This window comes from Erithacus rubecula, assembly GCF_903797595.1.
Source record: "Erithacus rubecula genome assembly, chromosome: Z".
In the NCBI taxonomy this organism is placed as follows: domain Eukaryota; kingdom Metazoa; phylum Chordata; class Aves; order Passeriformes; family Muscicapidae; genus Erithacus; species Erithacus rubecula.
The window spans coordinates 24,811,855-24,834,438 of NC_136661.1; the positions used below are offsets into that span (position 1 = coordinate 24,811,855).

Genomic DNA, 22,584 nt, shown 5'->3' on the forward strand with positions numbered 1-22,584 from the left:
AGAGAGGTGCTGTGCTCTCACCTCATTTTACACCCTTGTCTGACATCTGGAACACACTTGATGATAGGCTGTGCCACAGTTTACCCCACAGAGCAAGCCAGGAGCTTTGAGCCACTCCAGTGACAGAGATATATGGCCTTGTCCTACCCATGCCAGGAAGCCTCTTTGGGCATCCAGGCCACATTACAATCTGACCCCTTCAGCCAGGGGCCAGGCACCCACAGCACCTGCCACAAAGATCCTTTCAAATTCCCAGGCTGAGGGTCACAGGTAGCACTGCTGCGATACCCCAGCCCTTGAGGATGGAGCTCATGGTTCAGCACTTGGAGCTTGCCCCAAACACCCCTTTGCATCTGTACAAGAATTGGTAGCATGAGCACACATACCCACCTGGCCCAAAAAAGCGCATGTGCACACGCCTGCCCCTCCTACCCCTCCCAGCAGAGATTGCGCACACCAACAGGTGAACACGAAGCACACACACCCAAGCCCCCCATGGACATATACAGGGCATTTATTATTGTCCCCAAGAGCAAACCCATGTGTATGAGCACACACTGCAGGCGCACAGTCCCTCTGGCAGTGCACACAGCTTTGCACATGTGTGTGCATGGCTACTGCTCCAGGTGATGGACACGCGTCCTCCACAGGCATCCCCAGGGCGCACACACACCTTAAAATACGTGGCACACTCCTGTCGGTGTGTGGAGGCTCCCATACAGACGCGTGTAATGCACTCACTTCTCCCACTGTGCGCAGGCACAGGGGTGCTCAGACACCCGGCACACACGCGTGAAGGGGAGGCTCATCCATCCCACTGTGCACACACACGCACACGCAGGCAACGAACACACACACACCTTCCCCCAGCACACACAGGTACCTACACACACAGTGAAACCCTCTGAACGGCGTGCGAGGGTGCAGCACCCTCTTACACAAGTGTGCACAGATCCCTCACACACCCCTCCCTCCTTCACACTCCTTTCTCCCGACACATCTGTGTGCGCACACCCTGCACACACCCCCATGCCCTCCCGCCGTCCAGCACCCACACACAGACACCGACTGGCGATCGCCCCCGCCCGCTGCGGGCCGGTCTCGGGCGATCCCCCGGGGCTGCCGTAAGCCCAGCCCTCCTCGGGTGACTCCCTGGACGTGCGCTAGCAAATGGGAGCGGGGAGGGGTGTTGCTGTCTGACTGCCACTTGTTGCAAAGAAAAAAAAAAAAAAAAAAAAAAAAAAAAAAAAAAAAAAAAAAAAAAGGAAGAAAGAGAGAAAGAAAGAAAAGAGGGAAAAAAATCCCACCCACCCTCATCTGCTGCGGAATAAAAGAAATATCGGCGGGCGCGGCGCCATGTGAGCGGCGGGCCGGGGCCGGGACCGGGCGGAGCAGCCGGCCGGCCGTGCCCCCCGGGACGGCGGGGCGAGCCCCGGGCGGCGCTCGGAGCCGGCGGCATGGTGGAAAACCCCAGCCTGGCGGCCAAACCCGCCCTGGTGAGGGACGGAGCGGCCGGAGGGGCATGGCGGGAGCGGGGTAGGGACACCCGCGTTGGACGGAGAGCGCGATCGGGATCCCCGGTGAGAGCGGGAGGCGGGTCCCGAGAGGACGGGGCGCCCGGTGGGACCCTCCGGCGGGATCGGGACGGGGACCCCGGCGGAGAAGGGCTCGCTAGGAGAGGGTTCCCCGTCGGGGCGGATATCTCCGTTGGACCGGGGAGGGAAGGGATCCTCGGTAGGACGCTGTTCCCAGTGGAACTGGGGCGGAGGTCCCAGCAAGACACGGGTCCCCAGCGGGACGGAGAAAGGAGGCTCCCCGGGTGGGACCCGTCCCCCGGAGGACCGGGATGTGGCACCGGCGGGCCCGGTTCCCCGCGGGGCAGGGTGCCGGGTACTCCCGGCAGGGGAGGCGGCGCGGCCACGGCTCCGCGGGCAACTTTTGGGCAAGGCCCCCGGGAGCGGCGGGGAGAGCGGGCGGGGTGGGGGATGCTTCCTCCCCTCCCTCCTCCTCCTCCGGCTCCGGCTCCGGCTCCGGCTGAGGCCGTGCCCTGTGCCCGCAGCCGGCCGCCCCGCCGCGGGGGCCGGGGGCGGCGGGGGGGCTGCGCTTGGCGGCGGTGATGGAGAGCCTGCAGCGGCAGCAGGCGGCCCGCCTGGCCCGCGGCCCCGACGGCGCTCCCCGACGGCCCCCGGGGGAGCCCGGCCCCGGCCCCGGGCCGCCCGCCGCTCCCCGCCGCCGCCCGCGCCCGCCGCCCGCCGCTGCGGGGGAGGAGGAGGACGATGAGGAGGAGGAGGAGGAAGAGGAGGAAGAAGGGGAGCCCCGCGACCCGCCGCCGCCGCCGCACCACGAATGGACCTACGAGGAGCAGTTCAAGCAGGTAAGGAGGCATCGCTGCCGCGCCACCGGCTGCTCCGGGCAGGCATCCCCGGTGTCCCCCCATGGTCCCCAAACTCGGGTTCAAACGGGTTCCCCATTCAGCTTTGCCTGAATCGACACCTCTTATGCCCCCACTGCTCCCAAACCCTGTCTGCGTCCCATGCTAAATGGGCAACACCACGCCCCAGCCCAGACCCACCCCAAGCAGACATTCTCTATACCCTCATTAACCTCAGACATTATTGTGATGCCACCCTAAAATGAAACCCCACCAGTACTCATCTACTGCCCCCAAACCTCATCCTCCCTGAATGTTCCTCGCTGCCCCTGCCCCTAGGCCCTGTCACACCCTATAGGCATCATCGTCATCCTGTGTGCTCCTCATCTTCCTTCTACCGAACCCCATTTCAACCCTGCTTCATGACCCCACCTCCTTGGTGTCCCCTGTGCCTGTCCACAGGCCCTGCATCATAATAGGATGTCCAGTGTCCAGGATCTCCCTGTGCCCACCCTGATCTGAGCCAGCTCCATTCCTGGTGCTTTCCATAATGGGTAGAACAGGCAGACCCCTGTCCACGAAGGTTTTGCAGAGATGAAAAGGGGCAAGGGCTCGGGTGTGTGGTTACCCCAAGATGCTGGTGAGCCATGGAGCTGAGTTGCTTTGTATCTCTGCAAGGACTAGGGCACCTTATGGGTCATCAACACAGCTCATTTCTTTGTACTGGAGGGAGTAGCACATGCAGCCTGTCTCATCATTCCTGGTGGGCGTAGGGGAGACGCTTTTGCAGCTGGGATCCGGCACAGGGAAAGGGCTTCAGGATCTCGTGTGAGGATGGAAGAAAAGTCTCCCTGTATTTAATGCGTGTGGATCTCACCTGAGCTGTGTTGTGCAAGCTCTGGTGTGCACACAGGGGTTGCCTCTCCATGCAAGGGTGTGGGAACGGAGCGCACCGCACCAGGGCAGGTTTGTGATCCCCGTGCACTCAGCTTCACTGTGGGCAGAGAGAGGCACAGTGGCTGACAGGGAAGATGTGGTTAGGGGATAGAACAGAGATGTCCCCATGCAGCTGTTGTGTGGCTTTTTAGGACGGCACTGCTCAGGGACAGGAGGACGAGGGCATTTCGGTCTCATCCAGCTCTGGCAGGAGATGAAGGGAACAGCAGTGGGGACCCAACTTTTGTCTACTGCTGCCTTTTCCGTTTCCAATTGCCCGATGCAATTTGGTGGGGCCGGGGCTCACCCCCTGCCTACAAGGCACAGGTACATGTGCAGACAGGGCATAGGCAGCACATGCTTCCCAGCCGTGCCCAGGGATGCTGCCAATGCCTGACACTGCCCTGAAGCAGCCCGGGGAGGGCTGGGGTGGGTGAGCCGCACAGGCCAAACAGCTCGTCCGGGAAGTGTTACATTACACCCCGCTGCACAGAAAAAGGCTGACTGTCCGGTTCCTGGGGTCAGCCGGGAGGTGGGAAGCAGCTCCTCCCTCCCGGGGAGGCTAGGAAAGCATCCCCGGCATTTCTCGTCCTTCAGCCTCCCGTCCTGCCCCTGTCTGGGGCTGCCCGTGCTGCCTGTGCAGGACAGGAATGTTGTGAGAGATGACAGGAGAGGTTGGGGTGCAGGATAAATCCTGCCACAGCTTCGTAGGGTGAGAGTTGGCTTGCTCCTTGTTAGCTCTCTTTGGGTTTTTCCAGCCCTGATGGAAAAGGAATGGACCCCTCATCGAGAGACCTACACCTGTGTTTACCCCCTTATGGCATGTCCCAGTCAGCCCAGCCAACAACGGGATGTCCTTCTGCAGTTTGGAACAGGCTGCAGTGCCAGTTTGCTTTGGGGTCTGCAGGTTGGCTGTCACTCCTGTCCCTCCCCTGATATCATGCAGGAGGGGACGTTCCCCTGCTTGGGAGGGACGTGTCCCTGCCGAGTTGTCCCCAGGCTGCAGGGCTGTGGCTCACCCAGCCTGGGGAACAGGTTCTCCACTCTCTGCAGGGACTAAGTGGGGAGAGTGGCTGTGTTTCAGCTTTTGGAGGTTTCCCAGGAGCTGGGCTGTGATGCTGGGGGAGGTGAGGGGGGTCAGCATGTGTCTGCTGGAAAGCTGCTGGGGCAGTGGCAGTGTGGTTATGAGGGTCCTGGAGCTGGAGAGAGACCCTGTAGTGGCCAGAGCAGTATTTCCCACCAGCACTCCCTGCTTGAAACTGCCCAAGCCATCATGCCATCACCTGGGGTGGGGTTCAGGGCTCATCCCTGCTCTCATCCTCCTGGACTGGGGGCACGGCTAAGTGAACAGACACCACCAAATCCAGGCTGTTTGGCAGAAAGTTGGCAGAGAGACATTTCTCACTCTCTGCAGTGGACAGGATGCCTGGATGGGGTGGGGTAGGGGATTGGTGCAGGACGAGCTGGGGAAAGTTTTCCACACAGTACAGTGGTGCTGGAAGTGGGAGCAGAGGACGAGGTGGTTGTGGCGAAACCCACAGGGTTAATGGGCAAATGCTGCTTTGCATGGAGGAACTTTCTGGGGAAATACCCCACATGTATGCTGTAGTTTTATGTGCTTCCTGAGGTGCTGGTTTGGGGAGGGGCTGGTGAGACCTTTGCTCTGCCTGGGAGGGCTGCTGTAACCTTACAAGGCTGGGAGACCCCCTCACCCCTGCCTCTTGCATCAGCCCCCGGCGCCGGTTTATGTACATTGATAAGGACACATGGGTTGAGACCTGGGCAAAGGTCTGGGAGGTCTCCACACCCAGTGCTGTGAGGCAGGCCCAGCCCTGATGTGGGGGGCACCAAGTGAGGTCTGATTATGTATTAGACATGAATCCCAGCTTCCCTAAGGTATGGGATGTCTCCAGGTTTTAAGTCTGTGATGCTGCATTACGTTTGAATTGGAGGGCACGGGTAAGAGCCTGGCATTTCTGGTGCCAAGCTCAGGTCCATGAATTCAACTTTCCCCTGGGCAAGCCATGCATATAGACAGGGTTGGGTGGGCTGGTTTCCTCCAAGGGATTGAAGAACAGCACAAGAACCCGGGTCTTTCTTCTCTATCCCTTGGGGTGGGAGGGACTCAAACATCTGGGCTTTGCATCCAGCTCTCTGTTAACAGAGTATTTGCTGGCAGGAGGATGCCCTTCCTGCCAGGGCCCCTCCAGTGTGTTCACACCCATCTGTGACTGGGGGGATCAGGATGCTCTGAAGCTCCTTCCTCCCTGCCCAGGAGCAGCTGCAGCGGGTGAGCCCCAGCCAGACCTTTAGGAACTCCAGGGTAGGTCTGTGGTTAATTTGGGGATAGCTGGTTTTGCCAGCAGCTGTTTGCCATTATTCTCAGCCTAACCTGGAGTGGCTGTTCCTCCTGCCCTGCCTGTCCCTGATGCCAGCAGTTTCCTTTTTCACCCACCCACCTGTCCCTAATGTGCATTTAGGGAGGTCTTGCCAGCTGTGAATGCATCCATTCGCATCTCAGAGCCTGGAGATAGACGAAGATTTCTTGTGCCACAGAGGGTCATCCCAAAACTGAGTGAAAGGGTCCTATCTCTGTCCCTATTGCTTTCTCCTGTGGTGGTGTCCCTGGGGATGGAAGAAATAGAGGCAGGAATGTTCAGAGAATGGAGGTGGCTGAAGAGGGGGACTCTGAGGAGAGGGTAATGGTCTCCATGCCACAGGCCCCTTCTTACTGTCAGTGCATCTTCAACCTAAGTGCAGGACCAAGGGCTCCCAGGGCTAAGTTAGAGGGTCTCTGGTTATACTGCAGAGGCAGGGAGGGAAGAATGGGCACAATGTGCTTGCCCCTGTCCATGCCTGCCTGGAGGCTTTTCTCCAGCAAACCTGTGAGCAGATGTGTGCCCCGAGTCTGGGACCACCTGCAGCGGGGAGGTGGCATCAGCAGCAAGGGTCAGGGTGCTAATGCCTGGAGCTGCAGCAGCCCTGGCACCCCAGCAGCAGTGGAGGGCACAGGGCAGGACCAGGGGGCTGCTGGGGTGTGGCTGGAAGGCAGCACAGGTGTTCTGGGGGGTGTGTGCCCACAGACAAATCTGAGTGTGTGCATCTGCGTGAATGCACATGTAATCATGGAGATATGTGTGTGTATGTGGACCCACGTGAGTGCCCCTGTGTGTGATGATCCTTGGGACATCCTGTGTGTCTGTATGAATCCACATGAGCATGCAGAGTGTGTGTGAGGCTGTGGAAGTGCTGGAATGTGTTTATGGATCCATATGAACATGTAAGTGTGCATATGTTTGTGTGTGTGTGTATGGCACCGTGTGTGTGTGTGTGTGTGTGTGTGTCCACATAAATCTGAACACACCAGTGTGCATGTCCAGGCATGTACACCTGTGGTGTCCCAGTGTGTTTAGGCATGTGCATGCCCATCACTGTGTTGGAATTGCAGGGACCCATGGTGCTTGAGGCAGGATTTGAGGGTTAAACCCCTCTAAGGCTGCCTCTTGCCCAGCTGCAGTGCTGAGCAGTGCTGGTGGTGCCAACCCCCCCACTCACACTGCTGTCCCCAGGGCACTTCCTGGTCCCTCTGGATCCTGGGGGATGCTCAGAGCCTCAGAAGCTGCCACAATGCTATCTTCCAGCCAGGGGTCGAAAGGATTTGGAATTGGGGCTCCAAAGAGGAGGTATTAAAACTAGTTGAGGATGTGAGAATACCCTCACTGTGCAGGGGACAGGAGCACTTTCAGGAGCTCATACTGAGGCTGCTTCCAGCTCCCTCCCCAGCTGCCTCCCCAAAATCAGACGCCAGTTTAGTTTTTGGGGAGGATGCACCCCCTCATCAACTCGTACCTCCGATAATCTACTGATTGTGTTAACAGTGGATGGATGTGCACAAGGATTGTGTGTGTGTGTGTGTGTGTGTGTGTGTGTGTATGCGTTAGCGTGGACAGGGTCTGTGCAGAGGGGGATCACATCCAGGGGCTGTGTGAGAGTGCTTGGTGGGGCTGTTTGTCCAGGGTGAGGCTGCACAAGGGGAGCATGCACACGTGTGTGCATCTGCAGAGCAAGCTGCAGTGTGCATGAGCGTGCAGAGGGTGAGCAGACTGTGCGTGGGGGCTGTGGAAGCCTGGGACACAGGCACCCACTGGAGATGCCTCTGTTGGTGAGGCTGTGTTCTCTATCACGGATCCAGAACTTATGTCCCATGTCTGTGGGAGGGTATGAGTGGGAACCAGGCCCAGGTGCTCTTTCTGCTCAGGCACACAGCTCTTCCAGAGGCTGAGGTGGGGACTGGGCTGCTTTCACAGGGTGTGGTTGGAGGGTGCCACCAACCTTTCCTTCTACATTGTCTCTTCAAAGAACTTGGAGGAAGGGGGTGGGGCCGGAGGTGCATTGTGAGGAGGGGGATTGAGCAGCCCATGAACATCCTAGGCATGCACACAGCCCCCCAGGTGTGCACCCCATATTCACACAGCCCCACAGCAGGTGTGTGCATGCACAGTCCCCAGTGTGTTCTTGAGCATGCGCTGTGTGCTCACCCATGCAAGTATCATGGGGGAGCATGTGCATGTCCCTTGGGGACACCTGGGGTGGTGCTGGTCATGGGCAGGGTCCCATAGCTCAGTCACCAAGGAAGGGGTCGAAGGGGAAGGGTCTCCCTCGTCTTCAGTCACGCATGGAGGGATCAGGGGCGGGTGGGGACGAGGATGGAGGGGGAGGCAACATGGAGAGGAAAGCAAGGATGGAGGGGGAGGCAGTGGCATAGCGAGTGCCGATGGGTCAGGGAGGTTAACCCAAACAAATCCGCTCATTGACTCCCTGCCTGCTCAGCCATGAACGAGAAACAAGGGGCTGATCGTGGGGGACGTGTGTTTGCCAGGAGCCAGGGCTGCCTGTCCTGTGTCACAGCCCCCAGACAGGACAAGGGGCCATGAAGGGTGCCCATGGTGGCACCACACAGCCACGGGCAGCGTGTTTCCTCTGCCCCAGCCTGGGGGGGAGCCATGCCAACAGCCCCTGCCTCAGTTTCCCCTCCTGCAGAGTGAAGCAGGAGGCTGGGGACCCTGTGAGCCCCACACATGACGCCAGGGCCAGGCTGTGGGTGGGGGGCTGTCCCAAGGCCAGCGCTTCCAGCAGACCTTGTGCGGGGCCGGGTTAATGTTTGCAGCAGGCAGCCCTCGCGGGAGCGGCTGCGGTGGGAAGGGGGGTTTTAATGACCTGCCGGATCCGCCGCATTATCAGCGCTGATTAAACCTGCCTGCTCTATAAAGCGCCGTTAAATATTAAGCATGATGAAAGGCTTTGAGGGGGAACCACAGCGCTGGGAGAGGGCCCCAAACAGAGATGTCCAGCCACAGCAGTGGGGTGGCTGCTGAGGTTGGTGGTGTTGGGAAGAGTGAGCACCCCGCACCCCTCAGGGCTGTGGGGTCAGGGGAGCAGTGTCCCCCCAAGAGCCAGCGCTGCCTTCCAGTGCAGCCGGCCGAACGGCAAAGCCGTCCCATAACCATTAACTTATTAACAACTGGTGGAAGAGGCGAGTGGTGGCTTGCAAGGTCAGGGGGTGGTTTGTGCCTGGCGGGAAGTGAACTGCCCCCCAGCTCTGGCAGTGGGGATGGGCAGGGAGGGACCTGCAAACCTTAGTACTTTGTGCGCACCCCATGGCAGGGAAGACTCTAACTGTGGATACTGTTGGGATCCCTGAACTCCAGCATGCTCAGGGCTGTGCCTCATCTGGGAATGGCCAGATCCTGTCGTTACCTGCAGTGTAAACTGAGGCATGCCAGCAGGGCACAGGGGGGAACACACCAGCCTGTGGGTGCTTGGCTGTGCACTAACCATCTTCCTTGGGAAGGATCTCAGAGGCGATAGTCGAGCTCCAGAGAGGTGCAGTGACTCCAAAACAGTGCATCAGCAGTCAGCCACCCGTGGTGCGTGGCTGGGGGGTGCAGGGAGGTGAGCATTACCTGGGAGCGCTGCGTGAACAGTGGCCAGATGGAAAAATTAGCAGTGTGACTAATCAATGTGGTGGATATTAAGCAGCTCAGGGTTGGGGGGTTTGCATGGTGGGGGGGAGCTGAGCAGGATCCAGGATCGATACAGCTCATATTAAGTGGATTAAATCCTGGCTGCCGATGTGAGCCCTTGCTGCCAGCAGGAGGTGGCAGCTGAGCAGGGACTGTGGGGGTCCCACTGAGATTGCTTCCCGTGGCAGCAGGGCCCAGAGGGGACAGACTGAGTGAGGACTCACCAGGAAGGGGCAAGCTGAAGTGCCTGGCAGGTGGCTTTGCATCTTGTCACATCCTTTCTCTGACCTCCTAGCTGTCTAGGGTGTCAGCTGGGCTAAGGGGTCTCAAGGACCCAAGCTTTGTCTCTAGAAGCCCCTCTGGCTCTAGGAAAGTCATCTCCTGGATAAATGAGCGGTGCTAACAATGTTACTTAATCGTGGGGAAGAGGAGGAGGAGGAAGAAGCACAGGGTCTGTTCACGTCCTGTTAATAAACCATGTTCGACCCGCTGACCTTTAACCTGCCTGACAAGCACCGTTATCCCCATCCCGTAAGGAATATAGATGTCACCATGGCAATGGGATGACAGGAGGGAGCAGGTCCTGGAACTGCACCCGGCATGAGGTGTGGGATGAGGGTAAACTGAACTAGTCCTGTACAAGCACCCCGGTCAGCAGTGCCAGGTGGAGGTGGGGTGCTGCTGGGGTTCCGAGGCCAGTGGGGTGGCCAAGCGTGGGTCCCTGAGGTCAGCAGAGCAGGGCTGTGCTGTGCTCCGGCGGGATATCGATCCCGGGGCTTGACAGTTTAATACTTCCGTTTATAGAGGAATATAGTTACATCGATGGCGTTAAATGAGTTACTAATTATATCAATACAAACACGATTAAAAGGGTCCTTGCTCATAGGTCACCGCAAGCAGGAGCTGCGGGTTGTGTTGCACAACTGCCCCTGGGCAAGGCTCAGACCACTGCTCCAAGGCACATGGCAGGGGGATGCTCTGGGGACACACATGCCCCGCGGGGTCAGGGGTGCCTATCCATGTGGAGTGCCTGTCTGGGGTTGTGAGTGCATGTGTGGGACTGTACATTCCCTTCTGGAGTTCTGTGTTCCTCTTTGGGGTCTGTGTGCCATCTGGGATGCACATACAGGGTTTGTATGTGCATATGTGGGGTTGTGCATGTCTGTTTGGGGTTGTGCACACATATATGTGTCTCTGCCTGTTTGGGGCTGTGCATGCCCACCTGGGATTTGTGTGTGCCTGTCTAGGGCTGTGCATTCCTGTCTAGAGTTGTGTGTTCTGTTCTGGGGTTGTACGTGCCCCTCTAGGGCTGTTGAGTGCCTGTCCAGAATTGTGCATGTATATATGGGGTTGTGAATGCCTGTCTGGTGGTGTGTGTTCCAGTCTTGGGTTGTGGGTGCACAGACAGCAATGTGCATGTTCCATCTGGAGTTGTGCATGCACTTTTAGAGTGTGTGCCCATGATGTGTATGTGTGTATGCTGTTGTGAATGCTCCTACAGTCTTGTGTGTGCCCGTGGAAGTCTGGGCACACACCAGACTGCTGTACATGCCTGTGGGAGGCTGTGCACTTCCAGGCGTGGCTGTGTAGGGATTTGTGCCCATGTGGATTGTGTATGCATGTGCATCACAGGCTTGTGCACACTCCTGTGATGTTCTATGGGCCCCTGTGGGGCTGTGCACACCAACACAAGACTGTGCAGGATGTCCATTCCACCTTGTGTATGGCACTGGGGGGCATCTGTGTCCCTGTGCACGGTTGTGCCTGTGCTTGTGTGGAGCTGTGCAATGCTCACGAAGGCTGTGCACACTCAGTGTGGGGTTGAGTGGATGCAAACAAGGCTGTGCACGCCTGTGGGGTTGTGCAAGCCCAGCCGCAGTTGTGCGTGCCTGTGTAGGGTTGTATATGCTCACCTGGGCTTGTGCACCCCCACATGATCTAGTGGCAGCCGATGCAGGGCTATGTACACCCAGGTGAGGCATGTGTCCCTGCACAGCGACTGTGTGTCACCCAGGAGACCTCTTCTCCAGCCTGAGCATCCCCAAATCTCATGGAACACACTGTGCACCCCAGGCGTACCCAAGGGCTGTGCCAGCTTGTCCCCAGTTACTCAGCTCTGCTCTCATCTCCACTTAAAAGCTGACCTTTGCTCCTTGTTTGATGTAATGTGTTTTCGCATCTCAGTGTCCCACAGATAAAAGGTTAGAGGTTAATAAACAGTGGAAAAATAGAACCTGGCCCTTGGAGGTCACACCTGTTTTGGGGGCTGCAGTCAGTAGCAGCCCGCTCTGGGTGGGATCCTGCCTGCATGGATGGGAGGAGAAATATGAGTGGCACCCAGGGCAAAGGTGTGTGGGTGCTGAAGTCCATCCGTGGGTAACCCCTTGGGAAGGCTATGGCTTCACCTTGCAGCAGGATGAGTGGTAGTTGCCGGTTTTGGGGGTTTGCCTCTGCCTTGACAATCCAGATGTCAGGGGTTGTCAAAGAACTCTGGTGTCACTTCCAGAGGCAGGGACTGGCAGGGAAATGCAGGCAAAGCCTGGCTGACACAGCCTTCCTGGGGCAGAAATCAAAGCAGCTTCCTGAAGCTCTGCTCGGAGCCTGACCTAGTTACTGTAATCAATGGCTCAAGGACCTCCTGGAAAAGAGCGGGCATTGGGGAGGGGGCACAGAGTGAGGCAGGGAACACTGCGGTGGAGAGGGGCGCAATACTGGCACCCAGGGGCAGGGCACTCCAAGAGCACCCAGTGGCAAGGAGGGGATAGGTGAATGATCCAGAGAGCTGGGAAGCAGGAAAGAAGGAGCTCCATGGAGCCAGTCTGTCAGCACCTGTGGGTATGCTGTGAGTCTAGCAGCTGTATGTCTAGACGAAGTTGGGAACAGGCAGTTAGCACTGTTCTCTCCCTGCCAGGAGATGGACAGCTGGCATCTGAGTTAGACTGTGTTAGGGGACTGTGTTAGGTGTGTCTGTTCAGTAGTGGGAACTGTGGTGTCTGTAGAAGCATCCTCACATCCCTGTAGGTCCCCACACTCTGCCATCCCTACATCCCCACATCTCCATGTCCCTGAAGTCCCTTCACCCCACATCCCTACATTCCCATGTCCCTGTGTTCATGTGTCCCTACTGCATCCCTGCATCACTCCATCTCCACCTTCCCTGAGTCCCTGCAATCCCACAGCCCTACATTCCCGTATCTCTGCATTCATGTGTCCCCATGGCATCCACCCCATCCCCACATCCCCGTGTCCCTGCAGCCTTAAGCACAGCTCCCTTTATCTGTCTGGTGAATGATGTTCTCTGTGGAGTGGGGGTGTGCTCCCTTTCTATTGGTTTTTAACGGCCTTTCCCAGCACAATTGTGTTTTAAACGACTCTATTTTGTGCCTGACTTTGTTTTCCAGCTTGCATTTCTTTGTATATGTTTTGGAAATCCATTCTGGACTGCTGAGTTTTGTTTCTTTTCAATGGCTTTAAATTCTTGCCGGGCTTGCTGGGAGGAATTGGTGTCTATAGTGTCTTCGATTGGTGCTAATTTTTCCTTCATGTGCTCTGACTTTTACTGCTGGGCCATCGATCTGGCAGGCTCCAATTTGTCATGGTCACTCAGGCGCTGTGCTGGAATCAGGGGAGCCCGGACTTTCGCACGGAGCCGGCACTTCGTGTCCCTGGTGTAGGGGCTGCACTCACCTCCCCAGTGCTGCCTCTCAGCTCGGGCTGTGTCCGTGTGTCCAGACCACCCAGCACACTGAAGTGTCCTCACAGCCACATGCGTCCGTGCAGTCCTGTGCACGTGGCAGCCGGGCACTTGCAGCTCCCTCGGTGGCACCCAGTGCCACGGTCCAACCAACTTTTCCTTCCCCAGGGTGGAATCAGCCCCCACTGTTAGGGTGTGCCTGTGTCCCTGTGAGGGATGAGGGCTGAGGAGGATGCTGATGCCATGCTGGGACGTGGGGACCACCAGCACTCAGCAGTGCCAGAGTAGAGCTGAGCATTGCAATCTCGGGGTCCTGTCTGGGGTTTGGGTTTGCTGATGCCTCTGGGCTGTGATTCTCGCATCTAAGAGGGTGAGGGGCAGGACAAACTGAGGCACAGACTCAGCGTCTCTGCAGCAAAGATTCAAAGTAGTCTGTGGTCTGTGGGGAGCCCATGCCAGACCCCAGGCACGGGGAGAGCCCACACCCAGGCAGAGGGTGTGTCGGGGGATTGTGTTCGTTGTGCACAGGGAGCTTCTTGTTGCTGGCTGAGCAGGCAGGTGGGGCCAGGGGTGATGCCAGCTTGTGGCACGGGCAGTGTTTCACCCCAGGCAATGCTCCTCTCTCTATTCTCACCTACATGTGCTGGAAGCACTGACCACCTTTTCTCTCCTGCCTCCAGCTCTATGAACTGGATGAGGACCCAAAACGCAAGGAGTTCCTGGATGACCTCTTTGGCTTCATGCAGAAGAGAGGTAAAGGTGGGTGGCTGGGGTGGGTGCCATTGCCTCCCCTGCCTCGGCTGCTGGGGGGCTCACGGTGTGTTGTTCTCAGGCTCTGAGCTGCACCACGTCTCTGCAGATCCCTGAGGCGTGTCCTGCGGTGCTGCCCTGGCCTCCCCCTCGCCCCAGGCTGGGGCAGCTGTCGATGCCTGCCGATATCCCGTGCCCATTAGCGATGGCCAGCAGGGATGCCCACTAGAAACCCCTGGGTGGGGGTGGCCATTAACATGCACCTTGGTGACAAGCATTAGCAGCACCCGTTAATAGCAACACCCATTAATGATGCCCATTAGCAGTTTTCAGGCCGTTTTAGGGATTCCTGGTGGGAATGCCCTTGGCAGTGCCCATTAGGGCTCCCTGTTAGCAGCCTGCTGAGGATGCACACCGTCAGCACCTCTCAGGAATGCCTGCAATCTATGGTAGTGGGGCCAGCAGTCCCGGCAGCGCCGGGAACCCAGGGGTTAAGGGCTCTCTAACCAAGCCATCCTCATCGGAAATCTTTGCTATCGGCACGGGGAGCCGAGCGGCTCGCGGGGACTCGATAAATGCTTTAACCTTCGCCCTCCCCGGCCGGGCCTGCGACAATTAAAAGTTGCCGAGCGCGGGCGTGTGGCGGGCCGTATTAATTAGAGCCTTTTGCTGGTGTGTGGATTAATGAACAAGCCGCTCGATAGCCAGTAAACCCCAGGCAGAGGTTAATGCCGAGCTAATTAACGGGGAAAGGCTGAGGGGGGTGCAGGAGCTTTGGGGCTGGCTGCGGATGGGGTGAGGGAGGGCAGAGAAGGGCAGTCACCTGCACACCCTGCCCATTGGAAGGGTGGTGAGGGTCCCCACCTGGCTTTGGGGCTGCAGAGATTGACTTTTGGGTTGGGCTGGGACACCACAAACTTTTTGCAGTCAGAGGTGTGTGGTGGGTGGCTGGCACTGAGCCGTAGGGCTCACCCTGGGGCCAGCTGTAGGCTGTGGATGGGCTGGGTACTGCCCCATCAGTGCCCCCTGGCCCTGGTGCAGAGCTGTGGGGAGTGAGTGGGAGCATCAACACTGCCTCAGCCCCCCAGCATCCATCAGCTACAAGATTCATGGGCTGCTCTGCAGCTTCATTATCTCTCTCTCCAGAGCTAATTAACTCCCTCGCTATTGGGGCCGGGGCTAATTAAGTAAGTGCCTGCTGGTGTGGGGAGGAGGGAGGGAGCCTAATGCTTCCCTGACAGTGCTTCCGCACATCCCTCTGTGTCTGGATATCCCACTCCTGTGGCCTCCATCCTTTCTGTTCTGCCTCTCCTCTGAGTGGGTGCCATCCCTCTGGGGAGGGCAGGCAGGGTGTGTTGGTGCACAGGTGCACATTTGCAGGGGTGGGTGTGCCTGAACATGTTGGAGGGGACTGGGATTTGGGCTGGGGTACCAAAGAGAAAGGGGACAGAAGGGCTGAGGTACAAGGACAGCATTCCAGGGGTCATCAAGAGCTGGGTAAGAAGCAATAGCCAAGAATCACTGCAGATGAAGCAGGGGCACCCAGAGGTGCATGAGCAGGGGACTGTGACACCCAGGCTGTGTCCCCAAGGTCTCCAGGAGGGATTAATGTCCACAGGGTGAGCCCTGCTGAAAGGGATTGCATCCCCCCTGCTGTCTCTCAGGACAGTATCAGCACTGACATTTTTCAGCAGAGTGGAAAATTTGTAGGGCTAAAAAATGCATTGTGGGACCCTCTGAGGCCAGCCTATGGCACAAGGGCACAGCTGGCCCTGGTGGCTCATGAAGGCAGTACCACCACCACCACCATCAGATACAGGGTACAGGCAGTGGGGCAGCTCATGCCCCAATTTCTGTGGCACCTCCATGGTAGTAATCAGGGACAGAAGGGGGCTATTTCTGCATTTTCTTACTGGGGTCTGCATTCCACCCCCCCCCCCCATTTCAGCACCAAGCTCAGTGCCCTGCTGATAACACGGGGCTATTAATCAATCAAGGTGCTAATTGCAGCACCACAATAGCTGCATCACCTCCTTGGGCTTTTGTGCCCTTGGCCCAGGCTGGGGCTGGGGCCATTACTCTGTGGGGATACAGACAGGTGCCTTTGTCAGTGGGACAGGCATCAGCCACACACCCTGCACAGCCCTGAGATTAATGGCGAGGCACTTTCATAAGCCAGCAAGGCTGGAGAGGGGAGAAGAGAAAAGAAATCCATGGGCCATTGACTGAGGGCTGAGACCCTGCAAATTTGTTGGCATTGGGGGTGAGGGAGAGGCCTCAAACTGGGCCCCCCGAGGTGATGGGTCTTGTGCCAGCAGCCCTGAGCAGGGCTGGTGAGCAACCGACAGCAGATGTCAAGTCAATATCTCTGCCTTTCTCCCAGGAGGATAAACTCTGCTCCCCCTTCCCGACCTGGTGAACAACACAGACACACACAAAAAAAAAAAAAAAAAAAAAAAAAAAGTTAAATGAACTCAGTAAAAGAATAAAAAGAGCTCATTTTTCAGGCTTATGTGAAGAAGCCAAGCCAATATCAGGGCCATAAATTAGGGATGCTGGAGGATGGCGGTGAATGACGGCTTCGTTTGAGGGGCGAAGCGCAGTGGTGACAGCCTCCCTCAGCCAAATGGATGGCTTTCCAATACTGCCTGTGCCCCGCCACCTCGCAGGAGGAATAAATACGGGATGGAATGGCACAGGATGGGACGGGGTAGGATGGGATGGGATGCTTGTCCCTCCACTGCCCAGCTTCCTGTGGATGCCCAGACCGTCATTCCAAGGAAGCATGGAGCACAGCAAGGCTGTGGGGTTATTGGAGGGTGTTGAGAAAGTGGGGAGGGGTTTTTAGTCAGGCTTGGTGGCTGTGGCGACCATGCTGATTTATACTGGGCTCACAGAGCCCTGGTGAACCCATGTCCCCTTGCCCCATAGTCTCATAGAGGAGGGTGATGCTGTCGCACCAGGGGTCAGGGTCTCTGCTGAGAGTAGTTGAAGAAGATTTGGGGTCAGATTTCTTGAAGCAGAGCACTAAAGTCCTTTTAGCAGAGGAAACTTCTGGGGCCATCTGTAGGGTCAAGAGGTTTTTTGGAAACTCTTTGTAAAAGTCTGGAGCTGGAAGAGTAAACCTCTGCATAGAGAAATGGTAGGGTGAGTCCTCCCAAAAGGGTTATGGGGGTCATCCCTCTTTAGAAAGGTTATAGGCTGGGTCCCTTTTTGAAGTGTAGGTGAAGTATCTCTTTATGAGACTCTGAAAGAACATTACAGAGTGAGTCATACTAAGATGCTCTGAGAGATTTCATAGATTGGTGCTGTACAGATAGCTCTGAGAACCAAGGGTTGGAGGAGGTACTGTGTCCATCCCACTGTGGATCTCCCAGATGAGAGCATACCCAGCCCCACTGACAGCTCCATCAAAGTGACCCTCTGCCAGCATGCTGGGGTCTCTCCTGCTTTTTGGCACAGTGCTACTCTCCCAGGCACCCTGGGGTCCTGCCTGCACCCCAGTGCCCATGGCTGCTCACCTGGGCATGGAGAGATGTGCCTCACGTTGTGGGAACCTGCAGTGGCAGTAGGAGGAGGGCAGGGGCTATGATCCCAGGTACAAAGGGCCCCTTTGAGCAGCCCCCACACTCTCTTCTGTCTCCTGTGTGCCTCTGGAAGGGACGCCAGTGAACCGCATCCCCATCATGGCCAAGCAAGTGCTGGACCTGTACACACTGTACCAGCTGGTGACAGACAAGGGTGGCCTGGTCGAAGTCATCAACAAGAAGATCTGGCGGGAGATCACCAAGGGCCTCAACCTACCTACCTCCATCACCAGCGCTGCCTTCACCCTCCGCACACAGTGAGTGCCTGGCAGTGTGTGGCAGGCAGGGGACACCTGTCCTGGGACACCTGCTGGATCAGACATCCCAGAGCCCTGCCTGGGGTCTGACATGGGGTACCACAAAAGTGGGTGGAGGGCTCTGCTCCTTCCCAAGGGCTCTTTGCTCAGCAGGGCGCTGGCTGGGAGATGCACAACTGTGGGTCTCCCCCTGGCTGTCTCCCTGTGCAGATACATGAAGTACCTGTATCCCTACGAATGTGAGAAGCGGGCGCTCAGCTCTCCTGGAGAGCTCCAAGCTGCCATTGACAGCAACCGTCGGGAGGGACGGAGGCAGACTTTTGGCACAGCACTCTTCAACTACTCGCCAGCCAGCACCCCAACCCTGCTGGGCACTCCCAAAATGCCTCTGCCAGCTCTTAGCATCTCCACACACAGCTGTGGTCAGCTCAGCCAAGTACACAGTGTTAAGAAAGGTGGGTAAAGATCCCATCTGCCTAGCAATGACCATCTCTTCCCAGGGATGGACACTGCTCCAGTAGCAGGGATGGAACATCCCTGGGATATTCCCTGGGATGTTCCCTGTCTGCTTGTGCCCATTTCGCTTCGGGAAAATAGGAACAACGTTGTTCTTTCAGTCCCTTTCAGGGAGTGAAAAAAAGTGTATTTTCTCTTTGGAGAAGGACCAAGCCAGGTGTTGGGAGTGGTGGCCTGCCCTGCCCCATTGCTGGTGGGGTGGAGTTGGCAGCACTGGGTGAGGTGGGGTGGTGATGAGGGGCCCACTGAGCTCTCTTGGTCGTTGCAGAGGATGGAATGCTGGCAGCATCAGTGCCGGGGCGCATCGCTATCCCAGTGGGACTGGCCGGCCACCATCTCACAGCAGCCCAAGCAGCAGCTGCCTCACAGGCAGTGGTGCTGGAGCAGCTGCGGGAGAAGCTGGAGACAGGGGAGCCCCCGGAGAAGAAGGTGGCCCTGACAGCGGAGGAGCAGCAGCGGCTGGTGCAACACGCACTTCAGCACAACCTCCTGGCCATGGCCTCCCAGTTCCCCATGAATGTCAAGATCTCCAGTCGAGGTAAAGAGATGCAACACCTCAACCTTGGTTATTCCTTTCCGTGGCACATGAAGTGGGAAAGCAGCAGCGACTGGAAAGAACAATGCCCAGAGGGACTGGGTCCCAGCTTATCTGTCTTGGACAGGTTCTTGTTTCTGTTTCGCTTAACACTCATATTGGTATTTCCTTTCCCCAGATGACAGACAGGAGACCGCATTGAACCTGTCCACCAACAGCATTAGCAGTATCAACATGTCAATAGAAATAAATGGAGTTGTCTACACAGGTAAATAGAAGGGCCGCTTGGCCCGTGTAATTGCGGCCGGGAAATCCAATAACTTATAGCCACTGCCTGGCCAGCAAGTCCTTCCTTCAATCTGATGTCTTTACTATAAAATCCATCGTAATGAAGTGGCAGGGCTTGGGGAGAGGGGGCAGGAGAAGGAGGGGGTTGACAAGGATGGAAGTTGGCCCAAAGCAGGTGCTAGCAATGAAGGGCTAAAGTGGGGGTTGAATAGATGGACAGATGGACAGACTCTGGCTGAGAAGGGACCCTGCACTTAGGGTCATTGCACACCCTGAGGTCCCAAGGGATGGGCTTGGATTTGGGGTCACCCCAATGCTTGTGTGCCCAGAGGATCTCTGGCTAGGTGTGGGGCTTGGCTGATTGCAGAGTTCAGGGAAAGATGTTGGGATGCTTTGCTGGAGCAGAGGATCCTTTTGGGTGCCAGTGTGCACCAGCTTGGCTAAGCAGCCCATCCCATACCCCCCAGATTCATACCTGTCCTGCTGAGACACCCCACAATAAAAATCGATGGCTTTGCCTTTAGAACTTAAATATTTAATGAGCTGGAAAGGTCAGGGCTAAGCATCATGTGGGGCTGCCAGCCAAATGGGTCCTCCTGGGCCATCCCCAAGGATGCCTGGGGGAGGGGAGACACCACAGGTGATGAGAGGGGGCTGAAGCCCCCATGAGTTTTGGTCCCACACTCCCCAGCCTGGTTGCTGGGGGCCAGGTGAGCTCATCCTCCTGCCCTGGACTTGCCCTAACCTGCTTGTTCTTGTCCTCCAGGTGTCCTGTTTGCCCGCCGGCCCTCAGCCACCCTGGCACCCGGTGGAGGAAGCACCCAGACACGTCCAAACCCCATGTCTGCCCCAAACCCCCTGCTCCCAGCCTCCTCTCAAAGCCACACTCCCACTAGCGCCTCGCTGTAAGGCAGCTGTACTCCCTCCCTGAAAGCAGCTGGGATGACCAGAATCTGGGGGACTGAGCTGTTGGACCCAGCTGGGCCACCAGGGTGGGATGGGGGACCAAAGGTGCCTCTTGCTGCAATACTGAGCTGTGTCCATGCAAGGCTGTGAACACCCACGCTGGCCCTTCTGTCCCTTCATCCCCCTCCACACACACAATGTTCCTTCCCAAAGCACCACCCCCAGGTGACCTTCCCCGTACATCTCCTGCTGCCCTGATGCCTGGGGGCCCCCAGGACCTGCATGCTGCATCCCCTACATCCTGCAGCCCCTAACCCACCTCAATGCACGCACTACTGCCCCTGTACGCACCTCAGTGCATACACTGCATCCCCTGCACACACCCTTGGTGCCCACATTGCCTCTCCATACACATCCTCCATGCAAACACCGCAGGCACCATACTCTGCAGCCCCTATTAATCGTAGCCCCTGTATACTGCAGCCCCTATATATATACTGCACCCCCTACCCACTGCAGATGCCCCTACCCAGCCCTCCTGCGCTGCCTGGGCTTGCTGCTCCTGCCCTGAGACATCCCCAGGGTGGTGGCATCTCAGCCCCCCAGGTCCTCAGCTCAGGGGGATCACCCGGGGGGGGACAAATAATGGGGATATTGGTGGGAATGGTGGGGGTGGAGCTTATTGGGGTGGGGCTGGGGTTGGGGGTTAATGTCGGGGTGGGGCTTGGTGGGGGGAGAGCAGGGTTGTCCCAGCAGAGCCCCCCCCACCACCAAAGACTGCCTGGGTGCAGGGTCCCCACATGGGTGACAGGGAGACAGAGGGCACTCTGAACTACCTCGTTGGGGCTGGGCGGGCGCTCCTCCCCCGCGTGTGCCCCAGGGTGCCAAAGCAGGTGAGTGTGGAGTGATGCTCGCCTCTACCTCAGCGTGGGGGGCTCGGCAGCGCCGGCCTGTTCCCGCACTCCCTCGCAGCCGCGCGACTCTGTGTATCAATTAAAGAAACAAACTCCTGAACCAAACCCGTGCTGAGGGTGGTGTGCAGGGTGTGGTGTCCAGGGCCCAGTCTGGGGGTGCAGGACACCCCAACTGCTTGTGATACTCCTGGGTAGCACCTGCAGTGCCCAAGGTTTGTCAGCCCACCTCATGCTCACCTCCAGCTCAGTTTTTGAGAGCTCTTGAGTTGCAAACAAGTGCCTATACTATACTCACCAGAGCTTCAGACATGGTCTGGATCAGAGCAACTCCAGCCGTGCCTGCTAGGCTGTGGGGCTTGCCCGCACGAGCCCCCAGTGGCAGCTCACCCACAGGCGAGCCCTGTGCCAGGGAAGGAAACATGACACTGGAGCTGCTGAGACCATGCCCATGGGACTGTGAGGTTGCACCTGGCCAGATGCCAGTAGTGCTGCACCAGCTTGGTACCCGAGCAATGCTCGCAGAGGACACGGGTGACCGTGGTGGGGCTGGGAGGCACACGCATATGTGGGTGGTCGCTTGTGCGCTCTTGTACAAACTCCGGCATGCGTGCTCAGACCAGCACACTCGTGCTCACACGTGGACCTCCAGATGTCTGCAGCCACCTGTGCTTTTGAAGAGGCACAGGGGACTCCTGTGGGGACAGGCACTCTGGCTGGAGGCAACCACTCAGACTGGTCCCTGGCACCCAACGGGACAGAAATTCCTGTTGGAGGGTCCTCCCCGAGGTCAGACTTAGACCTCTGGGGACACCCTGAGCTTCCTGGGGACAGCCCCCAGTCCATCGGGGACAGCCACAACCCGCCGGGATTCCCAGGCCAAAGGACCATCCCCCAGCCCGGGCCCCCAAGCCCACCCGGAGAGCGATGTCGCTGTCCAGGGTGCTGCAGCAGCGCTGCCCGCCCCGTACCCGACCTCGGAACACGGGGGTGACACGAAGGGTGGGGGTGTCACGCTGGAAACATGTTGACAGCGTGGAGGTGACACGGACCCCCTGCAGAGGACCGGTGATCTGGCCACCGGGGATGGGGGAAAGCTCATGAACAAGGTGTGTGTGGGGGGTTGTTTGTGAATGTAGCAAGCCGAGCTGGAGCGGGATTGATGCAGCCTTAATTGGGGTGTTGTGTCCCTTTGCAGTGCTGTGGAGGGCTGGCCGCAGCTCATCGAGCCCCGCAGCCCCAGGGAGCCGGCAGGGCACATGCGGGCCCGCGTCCCCACTCATTACCAGGCTCGGAGGGTGATGTGTGTTTCCATGCTCCCTGGGGAGCCTGGGGACACAGCTGCTGTCACCTGAGTAACCAGCCGTGATTGATGCCTGCTTCCCCATGTCCTGCAGGGACTGTAATTGAGCGGCAGAGGGAAGGTGGAGGATGAAGGGACAATCCAGCCCAGCCGACAGAGCCTTGGATCCAGCTTCAGCCCTGGGCTGGGGGCAAGTGGTTGAATCAGTGTGCCCCTGCAGGCTCCAGGGGTGGGGATATGGTCAAAGGCCTGCTCTCTTTCCCAAGGAGCAGGGAACAGACTCCATATGCTGGCTGTGGTCAGTCAGTGCTGTAGCTGTAGGGCTTGCAAACTGGATGGGACTCTAAAGGGTAGATGGGGACAGTCCCAAAGCCCCCCCAGTGCTTGAAGCCCAGAACTGGCCAAGTTTCTCACCTTAGGGTACTGGAACCCTCTAGTGTGTTTGGGGCATTGTCCATCATGCTGGGCCCAAGCCACAGTAGAGCTGGTACCCTCGAAGCACAGACC

At 57.8% G+C, this 22,584-nt stretch overlaps 1 protein-coding gene across 1 annotated transcript; it reads left to right on the forward strand.

The window, feature by feature from the left end:
* Window positions 1-1,413: 1,413 nt before the first annotated feature.
* ARID3C (AT-rich interaction domain 3C) lies at window positions 1,414-21,589 on the forward strand. Its single transcript, XM_079330563.1, has 8 exons — window positions 1,414-1,496; window positions 2,060-2,374; window positions 13,705-13,777; window positions 17,435-17,618; window positions 17,829-18,073; window positions 18,403-18,672; window positions 18,848-18,937; window positions 19,724-21,589. Exons 1-8 carry the CDS (start codon window positions 1,458-1,460, stop codon window positions 19,864-19,866), a joined length of 1,359 nt encoding a protein of 452 aa, XP_079186689.1. The 5' UTR covers window positions 1,414-1,457; the 3' UTR covers window positions 19,867-21,589.
* Window positions 21,590-22,584: the final 995 nt, after the last annotated feature.

Coding starts and splice junctions, on each gene's coding strand:
- ARID3C (XM_079330563.1), top strand. CDS start 1,458: ATGGTGGAAAACCCCAGCCTGGCGGCCAAACCCGCCCTG. Junction 1,497..2,059: donor TGGCGGCCAAACCCGCCCTG/GTGAGGGACGGA, acceptor CTGTGCCCGCAG/CCGGCCGCCCCGCCGCGGGG. Junction 18,074..18,402: donor AGTACACAGTGTTAAGAAAG/GTGGGTAAAGAT, acceptor TGGTCGTTGCAG/AGGATGGAATGCTGGCAGCA.